Source organism: Nothobranchius furzeri, chromosome 5 (assembly GCF_043380555.1).
Source record: "Nothobranchius furzeri strain GRZ-AD chromosome 5, NfurGRZ-RIMD1, whole genome shotgun sequence".
Taxonomy (NCBI): domain Eukaryota; kingdom Metazoa; phylum Chordata; class Actinopteri; order Cyprinodontiformes; family Nothobranchiidae; genus Nothobranchius; species Nothobranchius furzeri.
The window spans coordinates 16,966,623-16,986,305 of record NC_091745.1 but is presented as its reverse complement, the minus strand read 5'-3'; the positions used below and the strand labels follow the sequence as shown (position 1 = coordinate 16,986,305).

Below are 19,683 nucleotides of genomic sequence, written 5' to 3'. Positions count from 1 at the left end.
CGACAGACCAGTACAGGCCCGCAGTACTATACACGCAGCACCAATCTGCCCATCAATCTCACGCTCCATCTTTCCCTCACTCATGAACAAGACCCCGAGATACTTAAAACTCCTCCACTTGAGGCTGGATCTCATCCCTGGCCTGGAAAAGGCATTCTACCCTTTTTCAATTCAAGACCATGATCTCTGCTGAATATCATCCCAGCTGCTTCACAATCTGCTGTGAACCGCTCCAGCTAAAGCTAGGAGATCACGGTCTGCTGAAGCCAACAGAACCACTTCAACTGCAAAAAGCAGGCCACCAAAACTGATCCCCTCAACACCTTAGCTGCATCTAAATATCCTGTCCATAAATGTTATGAACAAAACTGATGACCAAGGGCAGCCTCGGCGAGGTCCAACTACCAGAAAAGAGCCAGACTTACTGCCAGCAATACAGACCAAGCTTTGGTATTGGTCATACACGGACCTAACAGCCTGTATCAAAAGAGCTGGTACCCCATACTCCAAAAGTACCCCTGACAGGGCCCCCCAAGGGACGCGGACGAACCCCTTCTTTAAGTCCACAAAACACGTAGACTGCTTGGGCGGACTCCCACACACTCTCCAGGACCCCCTTAAGTGTTTAGTGCCGATGTGGTGCTCCACAGCCTGGACAAAAACCACATTGTTCCTCCTGAATTCGATGTTCGATTATCCGACAGACCCTCTCCAGAACCCTTGTGTAGACTTTACCAGGGAGGCTCAGGAGTGTGATCCCCCTGTAGTTGGAACACACCCTGTGGTCTCCCCTCTCACATAGAGGGACCACCACCCCAGTCTGCCCGTCCAGTGGAACTACCTCCCATTTCCGCATCACATTGCAGAGTAGCGTCAATCAACAAAGCCCCACAACATCCAGAGCCTTAAGGAAGTCTGGACTTGGAACCAAGGAGGTTTTTGACCACCCCAGTGACCTCAGCACCAGAGAATGAAGAGTCCAACCCAAAGTCCCCAGTCTCTGCGTCCTCACTGGAAGATAAAACAAGCATTATGGCTGTGAATGGGTTAAGGTTAGCCTGGGGTCTTGTACCTTTCTCATAAACAGACACATTCAAGGGTCATCTCTACTGAAACTCACACATGCATTTTACTGTTTTTTAATACAGTAACTTTAACGAGGCGCTATGCACTATGCATCAGTTACAATCAATATGCACAGCCACAGAAAATGAATCACCAAGGTAGCAACAAATTACATGGTAATCAATCATTTAAAGACTTACAAATCAGCATTTAGAGTAAGAACAAAAATCACTGAAGCAGAGAAGTTATGCACATTCGATGTTCAGGAAGAATATACACAAACAATAATAGTTTGTCTTTGTCAGATGTATAAAAGTGTGTATATACACGCAGGCCCATCAGTAACCTGCTCCCACATCCTGGGAGGCTTTCCTGCTCCGAAAGATCTGACAACAGGCAAATTGGAGATCAGTTTGCCATAAATTCAAAGAATAAATCAGAATTATTTCCTTAGTACAAACAAACAATGGTTTCATGGAATATAAATGGTTTAAAAACAGTGAGGGATTTATAAAACCACAAGAGGTTGTGCAGGTTAGATGAAAATTGAAACAATGAAATGAAGGCAGCTAATTTCAAAGCCATAAAAATACTAGATTTATAATTTGTTAAACGACAAATATGTTTCCTTATTGTCCGCTCTCCTGTCTCATCAGTCTGTAAGTCTCTCAGAATAGTAGGCAGACCAGTTTTTCAGTGCTCCTTTCCCAGCAAAACAATGACAGAAAAGTTCAGAGAGAGCTCGGTCTTCATGAAGCGATCAACCTTCCTCCCTGATCCGAGTTCTCATTTGGAAAAAATATCTGGAAAACAGAAAGTTTTTAAACGTAGTTTTTCTAATACTATTGTCGCATTAGTGCTTTAACTACAAACAGGAACCTCTAAAATGTGAAAAATGTATTTAAAAAAACAAACTTAAATTAGGCTAAAATACGCAACAGTGTTGTAAGAAGATCTGGGCTCAAACAGGTGAGGCTGGTCAGTAGCTAATAAAAACATACCAAGCTTCTGAAATTAAGCTGTAATTAGATTAAATTCTGTTCGGATTTAGGAAAGTTGGGTTCTTGAAAGCTTCCGGGTTTTCCACAAGTTAGGGTAAAAAGAAAATTTTATAAAATGAAAGTTTTTGATTATGAAATGTCTCGTTATCATATCTGCTGATAGTTTTAACTCATGAATAAATCCAGGTAAGGATGATCGACTGACATTAAAACTTTTTTTTTTAAACACACCTGTCCCAACTGCGCCGTCTTCGGTCCTCCTGCTCACCGATTCCTCCCCTAATCCACCCTACCCCACCCATCCCACCCCCTCCCTACCACCCTGTCAGCATGCTAGCTGTGGGCCTGGGGGGCGATACTGGAGCAGTCAGTAACCAGCAGTCCCACTGTGCTCGGGCTAGACACGGTGATGGCCACGCTGGTTGTGCCAACAGGTCCAGCACTTGTCTGATCAGGGGTGGGGTCACCCTGCTGGGCGTGGGTGCCCATGTGACCCTGGAGCTGTGTGGCTGTCTTGCACTGGACGCCACAGAGCTGACAGAGCAGCACGCCACCAGCCCCTGTCCCACCGAAGCCCCCCCGTGCCCCGCCGCTCTCCTTCCACTCCTGACCGTGGTGCTTCTGAGCGTGAACGCGCAGGTAGGTGAGGGTGGTGAAACCTGGAACACACACACAATTGGTGGAATGTGATTACAGGCTCTGAACGTTTCTAAAATAATAAAATGCCATTTTGGAACTAATTTTCTGCACCCTGCCGATACACATCCTCTACATAGAACACTGAAAATTAATTATGGTAAAAATAACTAATAAAACAACTTTCTGGATCAAGAATTAACAAATATAAAAATCTTAGATTGTTCAAGCGGTCTTCAACTTTAAAACAAGAGCAAAACGTAGAAGAGTGAAGCCTAAAACGCTTTCTCCTAACCTAGCGAACTAGAAAAAATCCTTGCTTTGCAAAGTTTGGTCTAGAAACGCTCCACTGGAACCTCCGCGGCCCCTAGCAGCATTCCAATCGCAGCTCTCTATAGAGCAGGGATTCCCAAAGTGTGGTGTGCGCACCCCTGGGGGTGCGCGAGGTGAAAAGTGTAATGGCTGCGGAGCTCAGAGAAGTCTGTCAAAAGTCACCATTAGCGTAGCCAGAAACTCATTTGTGAGTGGACCTAAGAAAATGTAAGTGGGCCCAATAAACGTAATTGAAAACAAGTATATTTTGCTTGTGTGTGTGTGTGTGTGTGTGTGTGTGTGTGTGTGTGTGTGTGTGTGTGTGTGTGTGTGTGTGTGTGTGTGTGTGTGTGTGTGTGTGTGTGTGTGTGTGTGTGTGTGTGTGTGTGTGTGTGTGTGTGTGTCCTCTGCACATGCCCTAGCTCAGGGGTCGGCAATCCGCGGCTCTGGAGCCGCCTGCGGCTCTTCCATCCATCTGATGCGGCTCTCTGTGCTTGTAAAATAATGAATGGATGTTTAAATAAAATGCTTTATATTTTACTGCATTAATTTTACATCTATATGCTAATTCTAAATGTAAAGATTGTCTGCTTAAACCTGAACAGTTCCAACCCGGTCTTACTGTGAGACCGGGTTGACGGGTCACGCTTGTGCGTAATCATAGGCGCTGTCTGAGCTGAAGACGATGTGAGATTCTGGGCTTCTCCTCAGATGCCACATTGGAGACAGGAACAAGCACAATTCAGCCAAAGTTTCATCATCAGGGAACATTTTCTAAGTGCCAAGTCTCTCTGAGCTCTGAGAGACAGGGTTTGGAAAACTCTCACTTCAGTGGAAGGAATCTTCCTGCATGCGCTCTGGTTCTGCGATGCGCTCCAAGCCCCTCTCCACATCTTCAGCTCGCTGTGCACCTCATGTACGCGCTGACAGCGAGCTGCGCTGAGCAGTGTCCAGCTCAGATGTTCAGAAGGAAATCATTTCTTGAGTGATTTAGCTACATCTGCGATGTGCGTAGAATAAAGTGTCAGTTCGTCTGCATGCGTCGGGGTAATTCTTTCTATTCTTTCTCCGTCAAAATAAACGGTTAAATACGGGAACTATCTGGTTTTAACTGTTCTGTTTTCTTGTGAAAATTGTTGCAAAGAGATATAATTTAACTTGATTAACACCGGAGCCAGGCGCACTGCGCCGTTATCTCCGTCGCTCTAAATGAGGGAAAAACAAATTGATCGGATCCTTTTCTGACCTTCCCCACCTACAAAGTTTAATTACAACAAGCAAACGTGACAGAGCCTGGATTTGTATTCTGAACAGTCTAAACATGTTTTAAAAAGAAACATATGACAAAAGTGGCACCTGCTCAGTAAAACCACCAACAGGGTGAAAAATATCAAAATATTGTAGGCAGAGACGGGCTACAACTTCTGGATCCACTTTATATAAATCGTTTTATTGATTATCGTCTTATGAAAGATTACTTTGACGTACACGAGCGACCGGTACTGGCTGCTGTCACCTATTGTGATTGGTTAAAGCAGCTCTCTGCTGTCTGAGGGTAGGCCCCGCCCACAACGCCGCGGCTGCTGCGGTGTTTTCTTTACTGTGGGAAACGGGTAATAATGGCTCTTTGATGGGAACAGGTTGCCGACCCCTGGTTTAGCGTGACATCTGATATATGTATATATATATATATATATATATATATATATATATATATATATATATATATATAGCCATGCCCTGATGTGGGGCTGGGGGGTGCGTCAACATGGTCGGGACATAGAAGGGGGTGCGCGGCTAAATAAGTTTGGGAACCACTGCTATAGAGGTTTCAAACGGAGAGAGCGCTGTGATAGGTCCACAATGCCAATCACAGCGCTCTGTCCGCTTTGTGGGCCAATCAGGGCCCTCTATTCGTCTGATAGGCAGGATGATGCAACAGAGTGGAACAAGATGGCGACAGCTCGTTTTAAACAGCTTTTATATCAATTTGGACTATTTGGACTTGGGCTTTATTAGAATCAGGAGCAGATAGATGTATTTAAGTACTTTATTTAGAAAAATTATGTATTTTTGCCTTCTTAAAGAGCGGACTGTCTCGTTTACCGACATCAGTTGCGGTGAATATATCACCTTTGTTGTCCAGTAGCATGACGAGATCGTCTGAATGACAATGGTAGAACCCGCCCCACAACAGAGAACAGTCAATGGAGGGTTGCAAGACTTAATAGTATATTTATTTAGTCTGGCTTGTCAGGCTAACTTTCTCCAGCAGCTGAAAAGAATCTGAATCATCCACCAATTCTTCATTTTCAGATCATTATTTTAGGAAAAACATCCTATTGTCTGTTTTTCAAACTGTGCATCGTTTGGGGTTTCTTTTCATAGATTAAATTTAAGAAACATGACGAAATGCTGTGACAGACTGCCTGCCTGTCCTCAGATGCAGCTTAGTCTTACTGCGGTTGCAGAGATGGCAGGCGTGGTGCTGGGACTGGTTGTGGACCCTCATGTGGTCGGTGATGTATGCTGCAGACAACAGCTTCCCACAGATGTGACACGGCACCTTCTCCTCGTGACGGATAAGGTGAGCACGAAGACGGTCCCGTGTGGCAAACGCTGATGTGCATGTCTGCAAAACACAAGGTGACAGGTGCCTTCAAGACAAAACACTAAGTACAAAGTCATATTTGTACAAATATTAATTCAATTTTCTGTAATGGTACATGAAATTTTAACACATGTAAAACAAACTATCTTAAAAGGGAAAGTATGCAGCTTTAGCTTGCTTCTAGCACCCCCTAGAGTCCATTATTAATTCACTGTTGTGAAAGCAAAAGTGAAACTTATCTCCTTGCTGTGAGTTTGTCTTTGTAACACCTTAATCTAAAAGCTGATATGTCTCCCAGCCTTCATTAGCGTCTACAGGAGTGGTTCATCACTAAATCAAACAAATCAGCTGTGCTGGTGACCTAAAACATGCAGGAATTTTGCTGGAGCCAGACTGGAACATAACAGGTAACGGCCCCCCAACTCTGAAGTTGCAAGTCCGGTATTCTAGCCACGTGGAGGAGGGGTCTGAGTGACATTTCATTAACCCTGTAACGGATAGTTTTAGCACACACTGGCTTCAGAAAATTATTTTAAAATATGAAAAAGTTGTTCAGTAAGCCTTTAAATGATAAAGATTTTCATTCAAGTTTAACTTTTAGAGCTAAAATACTCCAGTGATCTGCTTTCGTCAAATCTAGAGAAATAATTACCCCAAAAAAGACACATAAAACAAATGGTATCAGAATATGGTTTAGGTGTCGATGGAAGAGAGGAAATGTTACAAAAGGAGTCAAACACATGAGGACATTACCGTGCACTTGAACGGTCTCTCTGTGGAGTGCACCTGTCGGACATGACTGTTCAGGTGATCCGGCCTGGAAACAAAGAACAGCTCCAAGTCGGTCCTGAAAGTATCTAAACAATCTTTATGCTGGTTAGACTGGCATCGTTTAGAGCTAGACTACATGTGACCAAAAGCCAAGCTAGAGATGTCCCAATACCAGCATCAGTCGGATACTAAGGCCGTGTACTGAGAAAAGCCCTCCAATATCACAGAACGTATATGGAAAGCTATTACACCATATAATCAAACTCACACTAAAACGTTCTACGGCATGTCATTTCTATATTCACTGGTTTCTCTAAGAGTCATGAACTCAGAGTTGAGAAGTACATTTATATTTCTGTATTTATTTCACTGGTTGAATGGGAATGGGGGCTGTGTCATTTCACTGCTTGGTCAAACATGTTAGTGGGGCTGCTGGCTGGATAAGAAGCTTGAATGGGTGCCCAGCTTCTCCCATCTTCTGCCCGGGCACGCGGACTGCTGCGATGCGAGGAGCATGAGGTGATGTAAAAGGCCATGGCACCCGGCTACGATCGCAGTGGTCTCAGGCTCTGCTTGTAACTTAAGAGTCCCAGTCCACATTAGATCTCCACAGGCGATCAGCATGACAACAGCATCGCACTGGAGTCAGTCTGCCATGCGAGTGGGCAACTCCGGTCCCCAGAGCCCTTCTTAGCTTCTTGGGTTAGCTAAGTTAGCTAGTAGCTACATTGGTTTCTTTGTTCCAACCCTGTCCCACCCTTAGCTCCACCTCTTTCCCCATTTTCGAACTGTCTGGGCGTGACAAGACGTGTGACACAGTGAAAAAAAAAATCTGTGATGGGAACCTCCCACTTTTGGCTTCAACCTGCCTCCCGTGGAACAATTGATGGGCTATGCCCATACTTCTTACTTTGATGGAGGGGAGTAGTGATGCATTTGCAGAGTGTGTGTGTGAGAAAAAAAAGAGAGGTTGAATTATTCTGTGACAGTTTGTATACGTATACTGATGTTTATGTTTATTTATTTAGCAGAAGCTTTTATCCAAAGTGACTTACAATTTATAACCTATAGGGCATGTTGTGATCTAATGGTTACGATAGAGCCATTTTAACAATAGCAGGTGAAAAAACTTAGGATACATTGAGTTTATTCCATATATCTTCCACCTCTAACTGATCCTGTGCAAAAACCAGGGGTCTCATTTATCAAACATTGCGTAGAATCCTTACTAAAACCGTACTTAAGCTCAGCAAAAACAATGTACTTACGCCAAGCAGGTTTGTGTTCTATCAAACATGGAGTACGCACAGCTGCACGCAATCTCCGCTTCATAAATCAGAGACTAACGAGAATGTTTCTCAGCTGTATTTTAGTCACATCCTGCCCTCGCCACGCCCACTTACTGCCATAAATAGTCAATGCAAAGTGACTTGTGGATCTCATCCATATACATAAGCCGGCTGTTGCAGCGCTCTGCCAATGACATGGCGACCGTAGATCAAGGCAGATCAAGGAAGCGCAATTTCACAGAAGCAGAAGTTGAGGTACCTGTGGGTGAGGTGGAGAAATGAAAGGAAGTGCTTTTGCAAAACAAATAAGAGAAAATCCACCGAGTGGCACAGCGTTGCTGAAGCTGTCAATGCTGTGAATTCTTCAGAGAGATCTGTGGCCGATATAAAAAAATGGTCCAATCAGGATTCGATCCCCAGACTCCCAGGTGTAAGTCACGTGCGCTAACCAGTCAGCCAAACAGAGATCTCCCCTGTACAAGTAGGCAAGGCACATGATCAATTAGAGGTGTGAATCTTCACTTGTCTCCCGATTCGATTACGATTATTGGGTCAACGATTCAATTCGATTCGATATCCCGATGCATCACGATGCATCACGATTATTTCATATTGATTTGTTTTCATCGATAAATAGAAGATGTCAGATAATTGCTTTTTTTTTTATCTAAAACGTAATTGACACAACCTGCCACCCCTCAAAAGCTCTCCATTCACAACAGGTTAGGACAAAACATTTTAAACATTTAAGAAGATTTAACAAAGTAAAACATCTGTTTCCTCGTTCAACACCACGCCTCAGGCTGAGAAAAACACGCTTTGCAAAAACTCACAAAATCTAAAAAAGTACTGAAAACCTACAGGACACATAATGTAATAATAAAATACATAATGGGTTCATATGAGTGTTTAATGTCTCTGAGCAGCTCTAGAGTCAAATATTTATGCCACAGTTGAAGGGTGTCAGAAATAACACCAAATGAAATGTTTGACTTAATTTCATTTGGACCCAGTGGTTCATTTCTGAAATGTTGGAGAATGAAACAAGTTCTGTTTGATGCAGAAAATAATAAAACATAAAACAAATTCTACACTTCCAATAATATTTAAGATATGTGTTTTATTCTTTCTGATAACACTAGCAGAAGGCTGTGGGCTGGATTAGGATTAAATTACCCAGCTGATGGATCTCTTTCACTAACCAGCTAACTAACCTGTCCTGTGTGACCCTCATGTAACCCTCATGCTGTCACTGGAGGAGCAGATAGGAGACAAGTCTCCTGTAACCTAAAATGAACCAAAGCTTCCTCCCAGTTTCTCTTTACGCTGAATTTAACATCAGTTTATCATCATGAAACAAAAGAATAAAGTGGAACAAGAACTTATATTTCTCTCTCCTTTGAACTTCTCTGTGTCCCTAAATAAAAGAGACAGACGATCACGCTGCAGCCGCCGTCATTGACCCCGCCCCCTCCCCAAGACCGGATCTCCCTACATTACAACAAGCAGTCTGACTGAGCGCTTCCAGGAGAAATAATAATTAAATTATGAAAGTAATAACGCGTGTTTGGAGCATCGGTTTGGAGGAGCGGACTCCGACTCACTCTCTCTCTCACTCTCTCTCTCTCTCTCTCTCTCTCTCTCTCTCTCTCTCTCTCTCTCTCTCTCTCTCTCTCTCTCTCTCTCTCTCTCTCTCTCTTCTCTCTCTCTCTCTCTCTCTCCTCTCTCTCTCTCTCTCTCTCTCTCTCTCTCTCTCTCTCTCTCTCTCTCTCTCTCTCTCTCTCTCTCTCTCTCTCTCTCTCTCTCTCTCTCTCTCTCTCCTCTCAACATAATTCATGGCCCACTCTCTCTCAATTAACATAATTCATGGCCCAAATCCAACAGAACCGGTTGGGCTGATTCGGTTCCAGTTTGGTCTCGGGTGACAACTCTAGCGCTCAACCCTGCCATTACCACATTAAGGCGGAGGTAAATGTGGAGGACGCTCACTCTGACAGATTTGGATGCAGCATTTTATTTGATTATTTTCCTCAGCTCTATGATCAATCGGGTCACAGTGACAGGACACACACACTGTCACAGACGCATGAGGTTCTGTCTCAATCTGCCCCCCTGCTGATATTTTGCATTCCGTATTCTGAGCTCCAGGCTGTGTGTGTGTGTGTGTGTGTGGGGGGGGGGGGGGGGGGGGGGGGGGGGGTTGTTCTGTGTGAAAATTAAGCAGTACAAGTGATAATGCTGCAGGATTTCATAATTGTATCTTCTCAGCAGCAGCACTGCAGGTGCTCTCCATGTCCAACATGTGCGTAAGCAAGGTCCTTAGCTTAAAGTTGTGCACATTTTTCCGCTAAGTTTCTTTCATAAATCCCAAAGTTTGCGTGGAAAGTTGCTTACGCAGTTTTCCCGACCCCGTTTTGTGCGTAAGCAAGCTTGATAAATGAGGCCCCAGGACTTTGATCAATGCAACTAGTAAGTAATTAACTGTAAGTATCTGTACTTGGTTTGAAAACATGGTGCTGGTGCATCCTGTTCTGTCAACAGAAGAGGCGGTACCTGGAGAAGGCCTTGGCGCAGTGTGAACAGATGTAGGGTTTCTCCACGCCACCTTGGTGTGAGCGAACATGATAACTCATCCTGTCTTTCCTCTTGAAGCGCTGCTGGCAGATGGGACAGGAGTAGGGCTTCTCGTCCGAGTGGGACAGTCGATGGCGGTTGAGGTGATAGACGTCTCTGAAGGCTTTACCACAGGCCTCGCAGGCGTGGTTTTTCCTCACCTGGTTGGTGATGGAATGGGATTGGATTCTGTGAGGGTTAAACGTTATTTAATGTTTGTGCCAACGAAACCAGCAGAAACACATCATGTACAACAACACAATCAGAACAACCAGGAGGAAGTTCGCCTATAACACATTAATAATTTATTGATCAACATTATTACTGATTATATTTGCCCATCTGAAGACACGCACCATGCTGATGTCATTGCCAGGAAATCCCAGGCTCCCCTCGTCCAAACCCACCTGCTCCACAGAACCGACTACCACAACAGCTGCCTGAATGGGCTGGGGCTGTGCAGCCATTGTTACGGTCGCTGGGGCGATGGACACAGTAACTGGCTGGCCTTCCTGGTTGGTGAGCTGGACAGGTTGGGCGAGGGTGTCTGGTATGGCAGTGGGCAGAGGCTGTGGAGGTAGAGTGAGCTGGAGGAGGGACAGAGGGATACTCTGCTTCTCCAAGCCGTCCTCCCTTCCCTCCATCCTCCTTTTCTGTCGCCGCTCGGTTTCTTCATCTTGGATGCCTGTGTGGACGGACTGGTGCCGCCGCAGGTTGTAGCTGTTCTTGAATTCCTTATTGCAGGTGGCACAGATGTGGGCCGGTCGGTTCGGTTTGGTAAGCGGCTTAACTGAAGGAAAATAATCATGAAAGTCACATTTTACTGACACCTGATAGACCCTAACTCCATACTACTTTCTCACTCCTTAAAAAGGTGTGGAACACTGAAAACCCGTTTTTAAAATCTTATTTCTGATTATAATCAATCACTCTTGACTTTGTCATGCAGTCTGAACATTAAAATAGTCTCCTACGCCTATCTCCTGCATTAGCTTCTGATAGAAAATGGACGTGAAACTCTAGAATTTGAAAATCCTGACAGATCTACGTCATACTGTCACTTAACAGTCACGGACTCACCCACCTTGACTTGTGACTGGCTGTTGTTGGCTTAGCGTCCAGAAAACAGCAGAGAACATATCGACTAGCAGAAGCTAACTGTTAGCATTAGCAACTCCACCACACAGCAGAACTCTTTCAGGCTTGTGTTATAGGGAGCCTAGGTCACGCCCATCTACTTACGCATCATGGGTCCCCAGAAGAACGAAGAAACGAACGCAAGTCAATGTAGCTAAAAACGCTATTTTCTAACTCCGCTTGTTTTGTGCGGAGAAAATTGAGGGAAAAGGGCTGTAAGTTCAGCAAACCTCCCACAAGAGGAAAGAACCACCATAAATCTGGTCATGTGGTAAGTAGCAGCTACGCTAGGGGAAAGGAGATTATGTGGTGATATCACTTATGCCGATTTCTAGTTTGTAGTCGCAAATTACGAACTTTTACAAGCTAATACATCTCTAAGTACGTGTCTGTCGTGTTCGAAACGCCCGCCATTATTTTTCATTTAAACTGCAGTACAACATGTGAGTGATCCAAGACGTTAGGCAAAGCGAATTAGAAAATAAGAGTTTTTAGCCCCGTTGACTTGCATTCATGTTTTCTTTCTTCCGGGGACCCGTGATGCGGAAGAAGACTTAGGCTCCCTGTTTGTGGAGATAAAACATCTACGTTGCAAAGCAAACAGTCAATGGTAGAGTTGTGTTGCTGTAATCCTATCAGAGGGGAGATGTCCAAATATCAGGAAATAAAACTCCAAATCCTGCCGCTTGAAGCCCAGCTGTGATGTGGCAAACCCTAAGCTACTTTCTCCTCCAGCTGAATTCTATGTGCTGAAACAGGCACAACGAAGCTTTTTTTACCCAGAGTATGACTTACTATAGACCACTGCAAATTTATTAAAATTATGAATGAAGGAACTCTTGATATTAATTTCGTGTGAGCGTTCTCACCAGGAAGCGGCTCCTCATTTAGAGCGGCAGTGTCGACGGTGGACGGAGGTGTGACAACGTGCTCAGCTGGAGGACTCTGAGCCGAGCCGGTCAACTCGGGAAGCAGCTCGGTCTGAAGTGGCGTCTCAGATTGGCTCTGAGTCGGAGCAGTCTGGAAAAAAACAAACACTCTTTGGTTAATTCTGCAGATGTCTTTTATCTTTGTCAACCAAATTCTGGGTGTTTGACATCATTACGGATTCATAAAACCTAAAAAATATCTGATGCTTAGTAACAGAAACAGAGAAAAGGTGCTGCAGAATCTTCCAGAAAAAAGACATTTTCCTGCTTCTCCTTCTCCCTTTTCTCATTATTAGTTCATACATTGTGTAGACATTTTGTTTGTATGTTTGAGTTTCCTTTCTGGGTGATTCCTCTGTAGCAGCAGGTGAAACCGTGGGAATGAGTACACGCCAGTGACATCCACTTGCGCTGCCAGGTTCCTGACTGGGACCAGGAAATGGGACCACATCAGTCCAGTTCTGGCCTCCCTGCACTGGCTTCCGATTTCCTATCGCTCACAATTCAAAATACTCGTCTTTGTTTATCATTTCTTCCAGGGTGGTGCTCCCCCCTATCTGGCCACACTCCTGAACAAACATTCCCCATCACGCGCTCTGCGCTCCTCTGACCAAGGCCTGCTCGCTGTCCGTCGGTCTAGGTGTCATACCCGTGGGGACCGGGCTTTCTCAGTCCTAGCACCGTTACTCTGGAACCAGTTGCCACCCTCAGTTAGGCTGTCCCCTTCTCTGCCAGTCTTTAAGAATCACCTAAAAACACAACTCCTCCGCTTGGCGTTTCCAGAACATGCTTGATTATGGCCCTCTATTATGTTGAATCCATTCCACAGTTTTCATTGGTACACTCAATCCATCCACTCAATCCAATTGTGTTTCACACATTTGTATTTTACCGGAATGTTTCATCTATCTTGTAATTTCCATTTTGTATTTTGTAATTTGAATTTCTTTTATTGTTGATTTATTCAGTATAATTACTTACAACTGTACCATGTTCAGCGCTTTGGGCTTCCTGACAGGGTTGCGGAAGGCGCTTTATAAATAAAGCTTTGATTGATTGATTGACTTAAAATCCTTTCTACTTTTTCTACACTTAATGGAGGGATGAGAGATGATTTTACATGAAATCTTCACTTCTTAACGGCAACCAATAAATTAATCCAACCATCAAGCACGTCCCGTTCTTAATGAATGGATCCTGATCCATCCACCAAACTGCCCTCTGACCATCCCACCCTGTCTGTTAATACTTCACCGTGTGAACAAATTGCACATTCTCGGCTCACAATAAGTGGTAAATGGCCTGTATTTGATATAGCGCCTTCTAGAGACCTGGAACCCCCCAAGGTGCTTTACAACACAATCAGTCGTTCACCCATTCACACACAGATTCTCTCCCTGGAGGTGATGAGCTACGATGTAGCCACAGCTGCCCTGGGGCGCACTGACAGAGGTGACTCAGCCGTTTACAGGCACCACCGGTCCCTCCAACCACCACCAGCAGGCAAGGTGGGTTAAGTGTCTTGCCCAAGGACACGACGACAACGACAGACTGAGTGGGGCTGGAACCTGCAACCTTCCGATTACAGGGTGAGCACTTAACTCCTGTGCCACCGTCGCCGAGTAGCTGAACAGGAAGCGCAGACAGAGCTGGGATAGCTATACAAGCTAAAATACTAAACTGTCCTAAAGTAGCTCGTGTGGATGTATTGAAGATGGTGTCCGGTGCAATAAGCTCATTCTTCCCTGCTGGATTTCCATTCCTGGTCCCAGTGGCTTCTGCCTCTTTAACTTCCAGTGGCGACAGAGTCCGGACAACTCCTGACTGGCACTGGACTACGAGGAGTCTGTCTGGCGGCTGCTAAATTAGAAGTTATTACTTCTGCTATTGCAGAAAAAGGTATAAACGTGTCAAAAAGGTAAGATAACATTGTGTTTTTTAGAGTTGTTGTTGATAGTATCCATTGTTCGGCCTTCTCCTGTATTCTGGAGGCGTGATTAGAGGAGAGTCGGAAGAAAGAGGGTTGGACCTTTGAATTGTGTATTTTGAAAAAGTAGCTCGCTTTAAACTGCTTTTTCCAGGATCCTCTGCTTCACCTTTTATGACTTAAAACATTTAATCGGGTTAAAATGCTGGAAGTGAACCACAGCTGTTGTGAATCACAGTCCTTCCATTAAGACTAGAAAGCTTCTAGAGGTTTTCCTAAATCAGGTAGAATAGTGGTGTACAACCCCAGTCCTCTGGGCCACTACCTGTGTGTTTTCTATGTTTTTCTGCACCACTTGGTTTGAGCCAGTGGATGACAAATACAGGTCCTTCTAAAAAAAATTTATATATTGTGATAAAGTTCATTATTGTCTGTAATGTACTGATAAACATTAGACTTTCATATATATATATATATATATATATATATATATATATATATATATATATATATATATATATATATATATATATATATATATATATATACATATATACACACACACACACACACACATATATAGTCCAAGCCTTTTATTGTTTCTAATATTGGTGATTTTGGCATACAGCTCATGAAAACTCAAAATTCCTATCTAAAAAAATTAGCATATCATGAAAAGGTTCTCTAAACGAGCTATTAACCTAATCTTCTGATTCAGCTAATTAACTCTAAACACCTGCAAAAGATTCATGAGGCTTTTAAAAACTCCCAGCCTGCTTCATTACTCAAAACCACAATCATGGGTAGGACTGCCGACCTGACTGCTGTCCAGAAGGCCATAATTGACACCCTCAAGCAAGAGGGTAAGACACAGAAAGAAATTTCTGAACAAATAGGCTGTTTCCAGAGTGCTGTATCAAGGCACCTCAGTGTGAAGTCTGTGGGAAGGAAAAAGTGTGGCAGAAAACGCTGCACAATGAGAAGAGGTGACCGGACCCTGAGGAAGATTGTGGAAAAGGACCGATTCCAGACCCTGGGGGACCTGCAGAAGCAGTGGACTGAGTCTGGAGTAGAAACATCCAGAGCCACCATGTACATGCATGTGCAGGAAATGGGCTACAGGTGCCGCATTCCCCAGGTCAAGCCACTTTTGAACCAGAAACAGTGGCAGAAGCGCCTGTATGGCGTTTAAAGCGTGCCACAACCCGTGCACGCGCATTGGGTCCACAGCGCGCGTGTGAACGGGACTCGCGAGCGAAAATATACATGGCGAGAGGTCATTTGTGCACTGAGAGGGAGCAAACTGTGTCTGTGAGCGCACAAGGATGTGCACAAGTGACAAACCTGCGTGCGCGCGTTGTCAACGAGCACACGGCAGAGGAAAACGTGCGCGCGCGGCAGCCTCTGTGCGCGCTCGGCAGCCTCTCTGCGCGCTCGGTTTCTGACTCCTGCTCGCTCGGCTGTAAGGGCTTTTGGCACTCTGGAGGCGTGGCCTGTGGCAGATCTTGTCTGTCCTCTGATTGGTTAGTTTACCCCGCACTTTACCCTCTATCTATATAAAAAAGTCTGATGTTCAGTAGTTGCTGGCATAGCTCAGCTGGGAGAGCGGGTGACTCTCGCCCCGGAGGATCCAGGTTCGAGTCCGGGCAAGGAAAATGTAGTAGACGTCATGTTAATTTTTCTTAATTTCAGGTATTTTACAGTTGTGACCGTTCAACTGTCATTAAACGTCCGAATGTTTGCTGGGCAGTGTTTTAAAAAGTGCACATAAGCTAGATGGTTTTAACCATATAAAATTACATTTTTTGTGATACTGGAAAAATACATACTGAAATAAAACTACTGATTGAAAACTTTATGACTGTGGTTGTACAATATATGACTCACTAATACACTGCAAACTCCCTTAGAGTGGGGCTTCCAGAGAGAGAGAGAGAGAGAGAAAAGTTCTTGCCTCATTAATGAATTGTTTATTTTTTTCAGTATTTAATTGACAAATTATCCTTTCAAATAATTAATTGATGAGTTACATAATTGTCCATTTAGAATTGTTGAATGGACTGAGTCAAGTTTGGTGCTCTTTATATATTTCAAAACATGTTTTTTTTATTTTAATGATGCATATAAATAATTTAAATGTTAATTTAATGAAATATTTATATTTTTTCATTACCTCACCCTTGTTTTGACAAAAACGGGACCTTGCTGGATAATATCATGGAGAAACTATTTGTTCACAGTACATGGCTCAGTGAGGATCTGTGCACCAAAGGAGGAGATACTCAGAAATCTGTCTGCAGATTGTTACAACCCAGACTGGAAGTGGTGGGCTGTAATAAGAAAGGAGACCAAACAGAGGAGTGGGGGTTCAACAACTGATTTATTTAACAAAAGTAAGGATTTACTAAAGCAAGTTAGTGAACAGAAAATGGCCATCTCAAGGTTTTACTCGGATGTCCCTCAGCAGGGTGCAGCACTGTTGAAGGTCATCTGAATGAAAGCTTGATATGCAGTTTCTTTATGAAATGGACAATTATGTAAATCATCAATTAATTATTTGAAAGAATAATTTGTCAATTAAATACTGAAAAAAATAAACAATTCATTAATGAGGCAAGAACTTTTCTCTCTCTCTCTCTCTCTCTCTGGAAGCCCCACTCTAAGGGAGTTTGCAGTGTATTAGTGAGTCATATATTGTACAACCACAGTCATAAAGTTTTCAATCAGTAGTTTTATTTCAGTATGTATTTTTCCAGTATCACAAAAAATGTAATTTTATATGGTTAAAACCATCTAGCTTATGTGCACTTTTTAAAACACTGCCCAGCAAACATTAGGACGTTTAATGACAGTTGAACGGTCACAACTGTAAAATACCTGAAATAAAGAAAAATTAACATGACGTCTACTGCATTTTCCTTGCCCGGACTCGAACCTGGATCCTCCGGGGCGAGAGTCACCCACTCTCCCAGCTGAGCTATGCCAGCAACTACTGAACATCAGACTTTTTTATATAGATAGAGAGTAAAGTGCGGGGTGAACTAACCAATCAGAGGACAGACAAGATCTGCCACAGGCCACGCCTCCAGAGTGCCAAAAGCCCTTACAGCCGAGCGAGCAGGAGTCAGAAACCGAGCGCGCAGAGAGGCTGCCGAGCGCGCACAGAGGCTGCCGCTCGCGCACGTTTTCCTCTGCCGTGTGCTCGTTGACAACGCGCGCACGCAGGTTTGTCACTTGTGCACATCCTTGTGCGCTCACAGACACAGTTTGCTCCCTCTCAGTGCACAAATGACCTCTCGCCATGTATATTTTCGCTCGCGAGTCCCGTTCACACGCGCGCGAGTCCCGTTCACACGCGCGCTGTGGACCCAATGCGCGTGCACGGGTTGTGACACGGGTATGACGCGATACGCCTGACCTGGGCTACAGAGAAGCAGCACTGGACTGTTGCTCAGTGGTCCAAAGTACTTTTTTCAAATGAAAGCAAATTTTGCATGTCATTCGGAAATCAAGGTGCCAGAGTCTGGAGGAAGACTGGGCAGATGGAAATGCTAAAATGCCTGAAGTCCAGTGTCAAGTACCCACAGTCATTGATGGTCTGGGGTGCCATGTCAGCTGCTGGTGTTGGTCCACTGTGTTTTATCAAGGGCAGGGTCAATGCAGCTAGCTATCAGGAGATTTTGGAGCACTTCATGCTTCCATCTGCTGAAAAGCTTTATGGAGATGAAGATTTCATTTTTCAGCATGACCTGGCACCTGCTCACAGTGCCAAAACCACTGGTAAATGGTTTACTGACCATGGTATTACTGTGCTCAATTGGCCTGCCAACTCTCCTGACCTGAACCCCGTAGAGAATCTGTGGGATATTGTGAAGAGAAAGCTGAGAGACGCAAGACCCAACACTCTGGATGAGCTTAAGCCACTATCGAAGCATCCTGGGCCTCCATAACACCTCAGCAGTGCCACAGGCTGGTTGCCTCCATGCCACGCCACACTGAAGCAGTCATTTCAGCAAAAGGATTCCCGACCAAGTATTGAGTGCATAACTGAGCATAATTATTTGAAGGTTGACTTTTTTGTATTAAAAACACTTTTCTTTTATTGGTCAAATAAAATATGCTAATTTGTGAGATAGAGCTGTATGCCAAAATCATCAATATTAGAAACAATAAAAGGCTTGAACTACTTCAGTTGTGTGTAATGAATCTAATATATATGAAAGTCTAATGTTTGTCAGTACATTACAGGAAATAATGAACTTTATCACAATATGCAAATTTTTTGAGAAGGACCTGTAGGCTTCTGAAGCACTATCATGACCTGCTGAAAAATTCTGGTTCAACCACTGAATCGAGTGTGTTTTAGCAGGGAAAATAAAACGTAAACATGCTGAATTGAATGCCTGGAGGGCCAGGGTTGGAGATTACCATTATAAGGCTATTTAACCCTTACCTATAAATTATTCAGACATAAGTATCCTAACCTCAAGGGACAAACCAGGCTTACGTTAGCACATAACAGACAACTTTGAAAATATTCGGTTGTAAATTATAATGGGTCTTTAACAGCAGTTTATCACAAAGACATAAATTTCCCCAATTTCACAATTCTGAGAGACAGAAAATGGGGGTTTTGCATCAAAAATGTGATTCTAAAGAGCTATTACTGGTAGTTGACCATTTGGTACGAGGTATCATCACGACCTTTTCTTTTCATGTCTGCTTCGCTTGTTCGGGATTTAGGATTGTATAAAGTTCTACATACATAGTTAGAAAGATCTTCTGAGAGCCTAGAGGAATATTGATCAAGACAGTTTTAAAGGGTTCCAATGCCTAGCTGCACTAATGGTAAATAAACCAGAGCTCAAACTGACTTCTGTATGATGCTGTATTATTTACTGATTTCAGTAAAAATACAATTTTTAAATAATCCCAGTTTGGATTATCTGCCATTGAAGCCATTCACATGAAAATCACACGATGCTGGCGTTGGGCCAAATGTCAGTCATTTCGATGTTGATCGTGATTTTTCTCAGAGGTGCATTTTTATCTTCATCCTGACCCCTCCGTGACTTCCCACAACCTCTTTAACCCCACACAGGAATGTCAGACACCCCCCACCTCCTCAGTCTTCTCCCCCTCCCCCCCGTGTCAACCACAAAACAGCTCCAGACATAATTAACACTTACCTGAAAGAGGAAATTACTCCAGGAGGTGTCCATGCTGAGGGGCTGACAACGACCCCGCCTGGGACCGAGGAGGGGAGGGAGGAGGAGGAGGGCAACGGAGCCCGGAGAGAAATGCTCCGAGAGCTGCAAGGAAAACAGTCCGAGGCCCGGATCGCCTCTCTAACTGCTCGGGCTAGTTACCGGAAAATATGTTGACACCGGAC

At 44.0% G+C, this 19,683-nt stretch overlaps 2 protein-coding genes across 2 annotated transcripts in view; one reads left to right on the top strand and one right to left on the bottom strand.

The window, feature by feature from the left end:
• The window catches only part of LOC107373895 (heat shock 70 kDa protein 1), a 230,475-nt gene that overhangs the window by 106,173 nt on the left and 104,619 nt on the right, over nucleotides 1–19,683 (top strand). The window lies entirely within an intron of this gene.
• On the bottom strand, nucleotides 1,644–19,652 carry LOC107394985 (myc-associated zinc finger protein). Its single transcript, XM_070551483.1, is given in 10 exon segments — nucleotides 1,644–1,868; nucleotides 2,298–2,725; nucleotides 5,475–5,646; nucleotides 6,379–6,442; nucleotides 10,239–10,498; nucleotides 10,706–10,921; nucleotides 10,923–10,976; nucleotides 10,979–11,088; nucleotides 12,305–12,455; nucleotides 19,481–19,652. Coding segments are annotated over 9 exon segments (1,386 nt in total). The 5' UTR covers nucleotides 19,514–19,652; the 3' UTR covers nucleotides 1,644–1,868; nucleotides 2,298–2,399.